Source organism: Takifugu rubripes, chromosome 11 (genome assembly GCF_901000725.2).
Source record: "Takifugu rubripes chromosome 11, fTakRub1.2, whole genome shotgun sequence".
Classification (NCBI taxonomy): Eukaryota; Metazoa; Chordata; class Actinopteri; order Tetraodontiformes; family Tetraodontidae; genus Takifugu; species Takifugu rubripes.
The window spans coordinates 2,806,216-2,820,926 of record NC_042295.1 but is presented as its reverse complement, the minus strand read 5'-3'; the positions used below and the strand labels follow the sequence as shown (position 1 = coordinate 2,820,926).

Below are 14,711 nucleotides of genomic sequence, written 5' to 3'. Positions count from 1 at the left end.
GCAACAGTGTTTTTTCCTTCCTTACAGAGGCTCATTATTGCTGGGGGCTGATGAGCCAGTGTTAACCCTTTTTTAAGTCAATACTTGTATACCGACGAATGACATGAGCCCCAAAATTGTGTGAATACAGCTCACATGTTCATATTAAAGCATCTTTAAAGGCTGGATGTGGTAAAAGCAAATCAAAATTAATTGCACACACTAGAGACTGAAGTATATATGACTTTGTGATATGGAATATTTCCACAAATTTAACCTGCTTGCAGCACTTAAACTGTTTTATTGATAGATGAATAATAAGGGGAGGTCTCAAAAGCATTCAGCAGCTGGGGGAAAGAAAAAGAAGCAGTTGACTCTTGTTGGAGGGATGTTTGTGAGTGAGGAGCATGAATTCTTTCACCGAAGTCAACAATGGTGAATGGCTCTGCATAAGCTGCGTGAGCTTTTGTTCCTGCTTTTATTTTTTTGGAAGCGCCATGGCTGGTTGTGAAAGTTACATTATTTCCACAAATGGACTTTGCATACATAGATAATCACCCTGAACTTAAATTCCTGCCTGTCGATCATTAAAAAATAAAAATAAAAATAAAAACCCAACTATATGAGCAGTGATTCCTGATTGTTCTTGAGGCCAGTACTCTACAAACTCCATATAACCCGGTTTTAGGAATAGTAAGAGCTAAAGTGGAGGTTTAACGAATAAGTTGGACATAATAAAGAAATGCAATTTTAGCTGACAAGAAAGTGTGATTTGTGTACAAAGTAATCGGTGGAAAAAAACGTTTTTCTACCCTTATAAAAGTGCAATAGGAGCAACCTTCGTGCAGGTTCCTGTCGTTAATAACAACCCTTTTATTCCGTGTTAACAGTCAAACTCCTGCAGAATTTAGATCAACTCCAAACGCTCATTTGCAACTTCCTGCACGCGCTCACTCGTAGGGCGCGCGAGGCTCCAGGGTGGACGCGCGTGGACGGACGAGTTCTTCTGGTGACATCATTCCGGCTGTCAGTCAACACACAGCACTTCCAAGATTTTCAGCTGAAATATTCTGTTATTCTACGGGACAATGAAATCCGGTGGGTCGATCAATGCCAATTTTTCATGTTTCTGCTCAATAATTTTGTTGTTGCGCCGGGAGCCTGAACGCGATTTGTAGTTGTAGCCGGATCAGGACAAGTGAATGAGCTAACCAGCTAACTAGCGTGCCTTGGGTTAGCATTGCAGGCTGCAATACTTATATTTACATCTTTAAGGATTATTTTTCCCACTGGTGAGATGAACACTGGGGTACAAAAAGGTTAAACTATTTTTTTAACCTCTAAAATACGCCGGTTTAGTAAAATAAGCACTGACAGCTTCAGCATTCCCGGGCATGCTAGCTTGGACTGCTATTGATAATGAAACTAACTGCAGTCGTGACTTTTTTATTTTGTAAAGGCTTGTTTTTGCATTTGATCCCTTTTTTTTAAGTTTATCATTGCCCACTGTTTTCTGCTCATCAAGTTTCTTTATTAGCATTGTTATTAAAAATGTTTCCATTGGGTTATTGTTGGTTTTATCTCAAAATTCCTAACAAACTATTCACCTTCATAATTCATTTATTTATTTTTTAATTTTTTGGAGCTACCGTGGAGTTTTACTGAGCTTTTATTCACAGAAAAGGAGTGAAATAAAGTGTTTAACAAGGAAAGAACAATGTTTCTGATCGCCCTCACTGTCATGCAATTAAAAACCACCTCAATTTCTTCATTATTTGAGTTTTTAGACTAGAATATCATGACAGGAAACGACATATTTAGGTGTGTTTGACTTGTGGTTAAATCTACATGCTCATAAAATGGAAAAGCATCAGCATATGAAACGACAGCAGGGCCACGCATGACATTTGCATCTTTAAACCATCTTCTCTAATTAAAGTTGAATTCATGCATCTAAATTTAAGATGCTAGCAGCTGCTCATCAGTCTCCATTCAGCCCAGACTGACAAGACTGTCAAACTCTTTATTATTTTAATCGTGCCACATGTTCAGTCCCAAACCTCAGCAATGAGAATGTGTTATGAATTGATAATAGATGGTAGTTTTCCTGTTGTTTAACCGTACTATTAAAAAGAAGGAGGCTTCTGACCAAATACAGCTGTTAAATTAAAAGTGGAAGGTTATCAAATAGAATAGACAACACGTTAACCACGTCCTGGAAAACATCTCTTATATTTTTAAGGAAAAACCCTGATCTTATTTCTCTTATTTAAGATGAGCTTTAAAATTCTTCTGTTATTATGGGCCTCGGTTTTCCCTGTTTACACGCTCCCTCTTGTTTTCCAGGTCTGTGTCAAGAGAAAATCGCCGCGTTCACCCAGCGTCTGCGGGCTGAACCTCGCTACCTTTTAGCTCAGAATGTGTCAACCTGCATCGACCCACTAGAGGTTTGTCTGCACCGTCAGACGGTCCAGGACACGGTGCACACCTTCCAGCACACTATCCCCACAGAGGGCAAACCTGTCACCAACCAGAAAAACTCGGGTATGTCGGATCGCTCCAGGAAAACATTGGAAATGCCCACAGGAAGCAGCCGGAACTGATTTTCTCCTCATTGTGCTTCATTAACTTTTGATATTGTCCTCACGTTGCAGTAGTATTTCCTGTTGTGAAAACTGCTGGAGTCAGTACATTTTGAGTGTGACACCCAGATAAGACACATTCCCCCTGTTCACTGATTTCCTCATTTTCCTGTTGCTTTCAGCATCTCCCACAGTTCCTCCTACAGTCTTAAGAGATTTATAAGTGTTATCAGAGAGCAAATAAGATCATATTTGATTCCATTCGTTTGCCTTTATGTGGAACAGTCTCCTCGGGATTCCTTGAATTTCGCAATAACCAGATGTGTCAATAACGAACGAGACAAACGAGAGATTTTATTTTTTTTCTATGGCTGTTGTGTGCTTCAGCAAACGTTTCTGTTTTTCCTTCTGCCACATTATGGAGCAGAACAGTCTCCCATGTGTCTGGCCTGCTGTCAGCCCTCGTGGCTTCAGGAAGAGCGTCAAGCGCTGCTGAAACGTTCGCTCCTGGCAGTCATCACTTCCTGTCAGCGTTTACAGGACTTTTGCTAATGGTCGAGTCCCTCTTTCTTCAGAACTCTTAACATTTACCAACTTATCCGTGATGATTTCGTCCTTTTTTTGGTGACATATTAATACAACAGTGTAGGAAAAACCCGGTTTAAGACATCAGTAAGATGACAACATGAAATCACGCTGTCATGAAATCAGGGAACAATGATACATGATCATCCAGAATCCAGTTATTGTGGAGGGAGTAAAGCTCAGGGAGGAGACTCTTTTCTGAACAGAGTTGTTCTATATAAGTTCTATAAACCAACATTTTAGTCCTTTATAACACGTTTTTCTGACCAGGCCTCTTTGTGGACACTAGATGGTGTAGTTCACCATAGAAATTCACAACTGCTCTTCAAATAGCAACTGGACTCGACTCAAGCTGGAAAACTCTTTTTCTACAACCTGACCCACAGGAGTCTCCTTGTTGTGTTTCTGTGATCGATGGCATGTTTTTAATAACCATGCAAATTGAATCGGGGGATTTTATCTGTTGTGTGTTGGTGTCTGACCTTTCAGTAATGTTACAATTGTGATTTAAATTTGTATAACTGCTGAAGCTATGCCAACAGACTCATTTGGAGGTTGATTAACCTAAAAGAAAAAACCCTGAAACATTACATTTAAACTAAATCTCCACCCTTTTCTTCTTTCCGCCACCAGGACGATGCTGGATCTTCTCATGCCTCAATGTCATGCGACTTCCTTTCATGAAGGCCTTCAACATAGAGGAGTTTGAGTTTAGTCAGTCGTATCTCTTTTTCTGGGACAAGGTGAGAACTCTTCTGCCGCACCATAAACATTGGTTGTTTGGTATTAATGAATGAGAACATGGAGATGTTAGCGAGGGTTGAGAGGGAGACTCAAAAGGAGCCCCGAACTCTAACAAATGTTCAAAAATGAAGTTTTTTTAAAATGAATTGGCATTAAAGTGACATAATCTAACGTATATTTAACGCCTGGTCAGGGCTTCCCTTTAAGAGGAGACCTAAATGAGGTTTCTACCCATTTTAAGGATCTGGATCCATTTTCCGTTGTGGATTTTTCTTTCCCACAGATTGAGCGTTGCTACTACTTCCTCCACTCGTATGTGGAAACAGCTCAGAGAAAGGAGCCAGTGGAAGGACGCCTGGTCCAGTTCCTCCTCTCCAACCCCTCCAATGATGGAGGACAGTGGGATATGCTGGTGAATCTCATCGGTTCGTGCCACTCAACCACAGCTGACATAAGCTGTTCAGGGTTTAAAACCTCCTGGTATTGGTTAAATGTACAATGCTTTTTAGTTGAATGGCTTTTACTTTGTTTTCTCTCCAGAAAAGTACGGGGTCATACCAAAGAAGTGCTTTCCAGAGGCCCATAGCTCAGAGGCCTCACGCAGGATGAACCACATCCTTAATCACAAAGTGTGTTTCTGTGTTTCACCCACAGCTCATATGAGCAAAGTCACATAGTTGTGCTGCAGCCACTGATTTCCTTTCTCCTCCTTCCTCTCAGCTCAGAGAATACTGCCTATTGCTGAGGAACATGGTGGCCAGTGAAGCTACTAAAAGCAAAATCTCTGATGCAATGGACACCATGATGGAGGAGGTGAGTCAACAATGGTGGGTCCAGGTCCTGGTGGTGGCACCAAGGTGTTTCTGCTGAAAGGAACCATTTCTTAGGCCAACTCCAAATGCTCCTCCTTGTTCCACATGTTGCAGCCTCTATGTCGTGAGATGTAGCTCTTAGCTCTTGCATCTACTGAACATGGCCCGTTCTGCCTTTGTGGCGTATTCCTCGGGAAGATTGGCAGCTGTTTTGAATGTTTTCCAGTTGTGAATAATCTTTCTCACTGTAGAATGTTGAACTCAAATTGTTTGGAAAGGGTTTTTGTAACTGCTTCCAGATTGATGTGCAGCAGCAGTTGCTTCTCCAGGACCGTTGCTTAGTTCTCTCCCTCCTTGTGTTAACACACCTGAACGCTCCAGACCAATAAACTTCCAAAAGCAGAGGTCTGTGTACCTCCTGAAGACCAAATGTTGTTGCTCTGAGGTTGTCTGTGACGAGATGATTTTTGTCATATGGCTTCATGGCTCCTCACCGGCTTTGGAGGTGCCATCATTTCCACTTCAGAGCCAGTCCAGATGTTCCTGTTCCCGCTGAGGGCCAGTCAGTTGTCATGTTCCATCAATGTTGTACCTACCTGACCCCTACAGTGCTCATATGCTGGACCGATGAGGAATTTTCTCGAGGTAATGGCATTTAAAAAGTTTGAATAAATCATGTTTTGGAGGAGGTATAAACAGTCTCCAATCCAATATTTTTCCGTGCACTAACAGTGGATCGCCCGAATGATCAGGGAGTATTGTGAGCGCGGGTGGTTCGCCGCCGTAAGTTGTTCAGTTTATTTATTTTTTGGTTTAGATTTTTATCCATGTGTTTCCAAGAACAAAGGCACTTTTATAGCCCATCGCAAACACCATAAAGTTAGATTTAAGAAAAAAATACAACAGTTCTGACCATATTGTGACTTCCGGTTCCGGGTTCCTGCTGTCACCTTTGCTATGTTCAAATCCGTTGTACATTCCCTAAAGATTCTTTCAAACCACCATATTGCATATGCTCCTCAACCTGATACGCCGCTCTATAAAAGCTTTGTGTTCATTTGTAGTTGTGTGTCTTTGCTGGGCTGCACAGGTAGGTGTGTGTACACGTCAGTCCTCACCTGCTGTGTGTGTGTTGTACCGGGGCCCATTCAGCCAATCAGCCTGTGATTGAGAGGAATAAAGCCAACGGAGGTTTGAATCGTGGTGTCAGCTGTTTTTGTTGTTCGGCGCTGTCAAGTTCTTTATTGTTTAAACAGTTGCCTACAGATATAATACACTCTGACCTAAGTGTAAACAAGCATGTGGCAATAGTGAAACCTACACAGCGGGGGGTTGTATTTGTTTGATCAGCTGGATCTTGTTTTGCTTTGCTTACAGCCACAGGTGACAGACAGTTCTGTCACAGAAAGATCACCCCGCATAGATACTGTTGCACATGTGTGTTCCATCCCATCATGCTACATGCTCTGGCTACTGCTACAAACCAGTGGCCTTTTATCTAGAAGGATGGGGGCGTTTGTGTGGACATTAGGTCTGTCCTGTGTCTTCCTGCCTCTCACCCAGTGGTTGTTGACCCCTTGTCTACCCTGGTTAGGATGGGTAAATGTGAGCAACCTTCTGGGTTCAGTTCAGTACAGTTTAAACTGACATTTAACATACAGAGCAAGTCTGTGCAAAATGGTTAGTGTCTTTTGTTTGTGAGGAGAGGGTGACGTGGGTCATCGTGGTGAGGGAAAACCTGTTTTAGACTCCGGGGCCGCGATCGTCTGCTCTGATTAGTTGGGTTAGGAGATGGAGAGGGAAGCTCTCAACATTTAGCAGCTAATGTTGGATTGTTTTATGTGTTTATGTGTTTGTGGATCCCTCCTCTCTGGGGAACTCTTTTTCTGTCATGGATTTGCATTTAATCGTCCATACGTTTATGAACGTGTACCTCACTTTAATGGTCACATTACCTAAAGGTCCGTTTACGTGTGAATTATGAATGTCTGTTGTTTAACCTTTTATATCCACCATCTAAAGGCTCGCCTCAGGCTCTGATCCTCTAATTAATTGCATTATTCTGCACTCCTGGTTATAATCATTTCATTTTATTCCTTTATTTACTATAATTGGAGCCATGTGATCCCCCAGGTCGTTCTGTCAGTGAGGGGGAATCTGGAAGCATTTGAACAAATTAAGATGCCACTCAGAGAGTGTTGCTTTCCTAAATCTGCACCTCTGCCTTCAAAGGCTCAACACACCTCATGGAATTATGAGGATGCAGAGATCAATCCTTCCCTCCACTGCCACTATGGCGTCTGCTGTGAGTACAGATATGCTGGGGTTTCCAGGGACAACCATATATAAGGTAACCACATTGCCCGCAGATGGATATGAGACTGTTTCCTCATAACACACATCAGATATTTTGATGCAAACGATTTGAGGGAGGATTTTCTTTTCCACAAGCGAGTTACAAACAGAGCCGCCGCTGCCAAACTGTTTCAAATCATTGTCGCTCACTTGAAAGAGGCTGAGCTTGTGCGAGCGTCCGCACAGATGGAGCCTCGGCCGTTGCGGGGGAAACAAGCTGCAAGCGCTCGCCGTGCGCGCGTCCCCCAAATGTGCAGTGGACACGCTGTATGTTACGTGGAGAGGTGCCTGCATCTAAACAACCGATCCCAGGCCTTGCTGATGTAACAACGGACGTCATTGCCACAGTAAACTGCATCAAAACACAACATGTCAAAGCTTTTTGATATTGTCCCCCCCCCCCCCCGTCTCCTCTGGAAATGGGCCCCATCCACACGGCTGTTTTGTTTCACTGCAAGGCCTGATGGCTGTCACGCCGGAATGTTTTATCCAGCTCCTAAGAGATGAGATCCCCCTCTTTTTGGCAGAAGAGGGTAGTAAAAACTCACCCATAAGTCCTTGTGAAACTTGGGTCTATCAGCGACATCTTCCTTAATTAACTAAATATACAGATGTAGAGCATCGCACACCTTCCACATCTGGCGGAAAAGAGTGCAGAATTCACAAGAAAAGAAGGTTTAGTGGAACAAGAGCTGGTTGTTGCTCTAGCCCATGATGGGGGTTTTCCAGATTTGCTTTAGTCAAGATTTAGAGTGAGCTCATTGGGCTCGCTAATATAAGAAAACAAACCATTCAAGGCCGGCTAAATTTTGTCGGATGAACTCAAGGTTGAAGTTCATTAAGGTCCAGCTGGAATGTTTAAAGGAAACACTCTTAAAAACCCGGATGGTGAGTTTGGAATGGCGCAGCCTGAACAGCTGAATCCAGTCCGTGCACAGCAGATACCGTGAGTGCTGTCACGGTGTGTGTTAGCAAACCACTAAGTCGTGTAGTAGGTAAGTCATAGAGTTCAAATAACGTTAATAAAATCAAGGTACTACGGCAAAGTTTTAGTTAATGGTGTGCTTATTTATGCAGCCAGTCTCTTGCAGTGCTTTCATTCATTAGTTTGTTTTATAGGTCACCTTAATGCTGGTCACAAGCTAAACATTTCACCCGCTCTCAGTCTTTTGCGTCATGTGAACTTGGCATTTTAACCTTTTTTCCCCACTGTGCATCTGCTGTCTTAATGTGGACAACAGATGCGCAGTGTGCAGCGTCGATCCCATCCATGAACCCCGCTGATTGCGTAATTAAATCACACAAATTACATTTAAAGTAATCAGAAGAGTGGTGCAATTGCAGGGGAACCTCCGTGCTGCTCAGCACTGCTGGTGCGCTTCCTCCGCCAGGTTTCTTGTTTGATGTGGGTGGCTTTAGGCGGATGTATCCCTGCTGCTCTGCCAATTTGAAGCTGTCCACTCACGTTTCTCCAGTCTGTTTGCACTGTTGTTAGAATTTAACAATGGCCACATGTGTTGCATGTTTACTAAGCGTGGAAGTGAAAAACTTCCTCCTTTCTGTTATCCAAATTGTTTGCATGGTGTCATTTGTTTACATTCATAAATATTCTAGTTACTACTTATAATTTTGTCAGGATTTTGCGTTTTGTTTTGCAGCGTCCAGCCTTGGCCCCAGCCTCAAAAACATGCTTAGGTTTCCATGAATTTCTGTAAACTATAAAGGTTCCTGTTTAGGTATGCTGCCATACCCAGCGTATCTATGGCGTACATATTTACAAATTTCACAGGCTCAACAACCGGATCGTCCTGTAGTCACTCAAAGATTTTATTTACTTTTACCTGCTTTTTGATTTTGGACTTTTTTGTAGTTTTGGTTTCGATGCAACTGTAATCCTCATATCCACTCATAATCAGGCACGATGGTGAACGTTTGGACGGCGGTGTCTTGTCGGGTCCAGATCGGGCTAAATTTGCGTAATCTGATCCCGGCATTAGGCAGCCAAAGCTCAGACAGGTGCCGGGTTCAGACACCGAGTAGGAGGTCAAAGGGCAGCCAGTGATCCTCTAAATCAGGATGTCTCTCAGACGTTTTGCTTGAGGAGGTGCTACTTGTGCGGTGCCAGGACTTACTGGGAGGATCACCTCTATCATCTGTTCAGTGTTTGGCCCGGTTGAGCATGTTTTGTGACTTCCTGTAATGTAATCATCCGTAAAAATGACAATATAAATCTAGAATTCGTATTTAATGGCATTTTAGTATAAAGCCTGTGGAGGCTGAACCCCAGTATAACCATTATCTTGAAAAATGGCCCCCAGGCTGATTGTCTCTGTCTGTTTATTGTATATAATCCTTTCAATCCTACCTCTTGGTCATTGGATTGTTTGAAGGGCATCAGACAAATAAATATGCAGGGGGATGTCAACCATTCAGTAGTGGATAACTTCAAACATATCTGTGCTTGGTCCCGAAGGAATGCACTCATTCAGCCCCTTGTTTATAGCAAACCACGCCAGCGTGCCATGTGAGAGGACAGATAAATGCTTCACAAACTTCACCTAAATCGCTTCTAACAGCTGCTTCGAACACCTGCAGTTGAGCTGTTTTGAAATATTAAGTTTTCTTTTGAAGTTACTTTCTAAACACGAGCGAAGCTTATGTGTCGGGTCCCCGGTATGGCTGGGTGATGTCTCCGTTTGTCTCTCCCTGTCCCCCTGCGTCTCCCTCTGTCCTCCGTCAGTGAAGCAGCAGGTGTTTAAACATTGATCCTGTTCTGATGTCATTGTGGTTGTTTGCTGTCTGAATCGGGCCTCTGCTTAAGCTCAGCCTTTCACCTCACACCTACTTTATTTACCCTGCTGGGGCGGATCAGAAGGGACGTGGGATGCCGGCCCAGCGCGCCTGTCCTGTCAAAAACAAGACATTAGCAGTTCAGGAGACGTTGAGTTCGAGAGGTCTTCCTGTTTGGAAGCCAGGAAATGAAAGCCACGTCATTTGCTGGGGCCATCTGTTCGAGCAGCGTCGTCTTAATTAAGAAGGAGGTATAATTACCAGGAATTTTGGAGTCAGAAGCAATAACTGATGAATAACCTGCTGCGTCCGGATGATAGAAATAAAAATGATTTAATGTGTCTTTCGTGTTTTTAGATGGAAAAACCATAAAGATGGACTCTGATCTGGGGATAGGAATGACCAATTCTAATTGGTATAAATCAGTGGTATAAGGGAACAGTCCAACAACAAAATGTTGGATTTCCACAAAGATCTGATAAATTACACCGGCTCTGTTGCTGGGTGATTCCTCCTGACCTCCTCGTCATGATGATGAACTCGATGAGATGTCTCAGAACTGCATGTTTTCTAAATGAGCTCTCCTCACAGCTTGCAGCGCTCCCGTCTTCTTCAGGTCTTTGTTTCGTGCCAAAAGTTATTGCACCACCGACTGCTCTGGAATGTGAGGCTTGTGAAATCAATAAAGCGATTTTCACAAGCCCGACACCCCCCCGGTGGTTTCAGCTGAATTTGATAAAGATAAAAAATACAGTAATGTTCTCATTTTTGGCCCAAAATTGAAGTTACTTAAAAATAAGATGCACCGCTAACCTGACTGACTGTATATTAAAGGACTGATGTTGTTGGTCTTGGTCTACTTGGTGTTAAAATAACTTCTTTAGTATCTCCATAACGGCCTCCTATAGAGACGCAAAGCTACGTAGGCTACTGTCATGGCTACTAAATGCCAGGCCACAAATAACCACCTCAGCAGTCAGCAGATAGAGATCTAGTTTACTGGGACCAGTGGTGTGACTGATCCCAGACCAATACAGCGTTGCATTACAGACAGGCAAGCATCCGTTAAATCTGTGCACGCAAGGAGGAACGATTCAAGCATGTCGTCTAAGCGACTTGAGTTCAGCTCTCATTGTTCTGTCAGAAGATGATTGATCACCCCGATGTTTGTCTGAAGGATCCGGTTCAACTTCAGTTGACTGGGTGGGAGGAGGGTTACGAATGAGCTGGTCGAGGGCTGTGAAATGAGAAACGGTTCATCTTGAGGGTGATGAAACTGACACCATCTGTCCGTGTGCCCCGTCGCAGGTGTTTCGGGTGGTCAGCGTTTGTTTAGGGTGCCCGCCTGAAACCATCTGCTGGGAGTACCGGGACAAGGATAAGATCTTCCACCGTTTGGGCCCCCTCACCCCGCAGGAGTTCTACAGACAACACGTCAAACCCTTATACAACATTGAAGACAAAGTATGTTATTCATTACACGCCTGCTGCAGCCCACAAAACCGGATCCTCTCATTTGCTTCGTGCCATTCCAAAAATTCTTCTCTTTCACCAGGTCTGCCTTGTGAATGACCCCCGACCCCAGAATCCGTACGGGAAGCTGTACACCGTCGATTTCCTGGGCAACATGGTCGGGGCCCGCTGCACCCTGTACAACAACCAGCCCATCCAGCTCCTCAAAACCGTCGCCGCCGAGTCCATCAAGAAGGGCGAGGTAGGCGGGTCAGAAGAGCGGGGCCGTGTTGTCCGTCCGCTCGTGTGCTGAAACGGTTTCCTCTTTCCCGCTCAGGCCGTGTGGTTCGGATGTGACGTCGAGAAACACTTCCACGGCAAGCTGGGCATCAACGACATGAACGTGTGAGTACGGGTGACGGAAACGCGTCCCCCCAACCGCCCGGCGGCGGCACTCATCAACCGCCTGTCCCGTTTGGGTCTCGCAGGTTCAATCACGAGCTCGTGTTTGGGATTTCGGTGAAGAATCTGTCGAAAGCGGAGCGCCTGATATACTCGGACTCCCTGATGACCCATGCCATGATCCTCACCGCCGTCACTGACAAGGTAACGCTGACACAGCCGCACCTTCCAACAGCTAATTAAATAAAATCCGCCTTGTTTTTAGCCTTAAAACACATTTTAAAGGCCATTACGGCAGTATGTTTTGGGTTTTACTGCCTCCAGCCTTTCCCTTCTTTAATAGTGATTCTGCCCTGCTGGATTTAATATCTGCAGAAAGACTGTAGTTCTACTCATGCAAGCGCAGCAGTCATACATCTGTTAAGAGAACTGGATACAGAACGCACTCATGATTTTGAAGCAAAAACCCTGCTGGCCAAACTCAGGTGCTGCAAAAATAGCGTCAGTCATGAATAGAAGCGTCTATAATGACTTGTAGCTACATAAGCATACTAGCAAGGACTTCTCATTTACCTTAATAAAGTCATTGTGTTCCAGTTTTCAATTCTTTTTTCATGAATTCGGAATTCAGATCCTTTATTGTCCCACACGGGGAAATTTACAGTGCAACAACAGCAAGAGCACGCAGAGAAAAATAAGATAAAATCAAATAGAACAGGATTTGGAATATAAAAAGAGGATGTGTATTTACAATAATCCAGATAAATGGATACTCGGCCTCTGTGTACCTGTACATAGTACAGAGGGTGAATACAATATACATATCAGAATATATAATATTCAGATAGTGTTCAGAATGTGTAGCTATGACCACGGAAGCCACCTGCTTTTTGAATAACGATACTGCTCAATCTCGGCCACGATGGAACTACGGAGCGTATGCACTAGCGATTTTCTCAGACCCGGAATTTGAGTGTTTTTTGCTCCACTAAGCAGCTTTAATAGGAACGACCAAAGGCTCCGCCCCCATCACGTTATCTAGTTCTCTTCTTGGATCCATGCAGCCATCTTAGCCTCCCTTTCCCCCCGGTATACAAACAGACCAAAGGGGAGTTTGGTGTAATTTCCCCCTACATAATTACCCCGCGCTAATTTACCCTCCGATGTCTACCCTTTATCTCACCGTGGTCATTTTTCTCTCCTACAGGACGGAAAAGAAGGCTATGAGAAATGGAGAGTGGAAAACTCCTGGGGGGATGACCGTGGTAATAAAGGTAACGCCTAAAAAAAAAACTTTGTTTATCCCCCTAAATCAATCTTGCTGCGTGGAACCAGCACTCAGACCCACTTCTGAAAGGTTCTGCCTGATTTTGCAGCTCTCTTTCTGCCGGCACGTCTCTTTTTTTTCACATCTTACAACTCTGAAACCCATTCAGAGTCTTTAGTTTCCATTGTGTCAATCAAATTAAGAAAAGGATAAGCCTGAAATGGAAGCCCGTGATGTCGTTTAACTAATTTTATGAGCTGTAGATGCTGCTTCCTGCTTCAGAAAGGCCCTACAGACGTGCACACAGGAGCACGTTGCAGATCAGTGAGCCTGGTTGTGAACAGTTGGCAGTGATATATATCAAACATTTGGTGGACGACGGGAATGAGGAAGAAATGAGAAGATTAAATGTTAACACAACGACCTTGCCTCTAAAAGCTTAAGGTCTCTCTTTAGGACATTTATTATTATTTGAGCCCCATTTCCAAGCTTAAAACGCGTCCATTTGTCAGACGGAGCGGGCTGTGTGCTTCCTTTTAAAGCGTGGGAGAGTGCCGGGAAAATGTCTCTGATTAAAGATGTTTTTACACAGAGAAGCTATTTTAACTGAAAATGAATCATTTAAAAAAGGACAATTTTGTGGCCAGTTGAGCAACGGCATTTAGCAAGCTCTTTCATAAGCGTTCGATCTGGGGCGAGGGTTTCCCGCTTGGATGAGATTGATTCCCTAATTTGGTGGTTTTTTTTCTTGACTTAAAGCTCCGCGTCCTGTTCTAAAATCAAACCATTCCGACTGAGTTGTTTTGTCTCTGTAGGCTACCTTATCATGACGGACGATTGGTTCTCCGAGTTTGTCTATGAGGTTGTGGTGGACAAGAAGTTCCTGTCCCCCGATGTTCTGGACGTTATGCAACAGGAACCCACTGTGCTGCCTGCCTGGGACCCAATGGGATCGTTGGCGTCGTTTTAGAACCGTCGCGTCCCCCCCGTGAGCGACCTCGGCCTCTTTCTCGGCCGCGTTTACAGGAGCACTCCAGTATTTCCTCGCAGGTCTCCCCCTGTTCTTCCAGATGAAACCAGTAAAAATCAGTTGAAATGAAATGAACGCACTCGCCTGCCCTTGTCTTTTTTCCCGCCTCTGTCGTGGTTCCACCGGAAAGACTTTGTGTGTATTTTCTTAAACGAACGTTGGCTCAGACTCCAGTCAAATCAAAATCCAGTCTAGAACTTTGGTTGATTCTTACGTAAAGCCGATTATGTTGTAACGTGAGGATTATACACATGTAGTCATCGACCCTTCAGACCTGCTCACATTCTGGGCCAGCGCAGGTCTGCCTGACGCCTCTCGCTCCTCATGCGGCTGCTGGTGGGGACAGAATTTAGGAAAAAGACTGCGAAAGAGATGGCGGCGGTGTGTAAAGCGTTCAGATGTGTGTCGCCAACAAACCCCCTTTGCTGCTGCCGTGGGTCGCGAGGCGGTTTCCACTTGTAAGCCAAAAACCAACGATAAGAGTTCAACGTTAAACCGGAACACGCGGGGACCCAGAGCTGCTGTTTCTCCTCGGCGGTGAAGGCGGACTGTGCTTTTGTCATGTCTGGATCACACTGTTGTGCGCCAATCCTAACTTGTGAGTGCTTCAGGGAGCCCGCGGACAGTCTTTTTCTTTTTTATACTTGAGGCGGATACAAAGGCCTGTTTATTTGATTACCTCATCTAATTAAAAACAAGCCATGGTTTTAAAA

General features: G+C 44.2%; 1 protein-coding gene across 1 annotated transcript; it reads left to right on the top strand.

Annotated features, from left to right (window-relative positions):
- The first annotated feature begins 921 nt into the window (after positions 1 to 921).
- blmh (bleomycin hydrolase) lies at positions 922 to 14,711 on the top strand. The gene is made up of 12 exons (XM_003968245.3): positions 922 to 1,077; positions 2,326 to 2,523; positions 3,780 to 3,889; positions 4,174 to 4,315; positions 4,431 to 4,519; positions 4,611 to 4,703; positions 11,156 to 11,311; positions 11,403 to 11,561; positions 11,637 to 11,704; positions 11,788 to 11,905; positions 12,909 to 12,975; positions 13,784 to 14,711. Exons 1-12 carry the CDS (start codon positions 1,068 to 1,070, stop codon positions 13,936 to 13,938), a joined length of 1,365 nt encoding a protein of 454 aa, XP_003968294.1. The 5' UTR covers positions 922 to 1,067; the 3' UTR covers positions 13,939 to 14,711.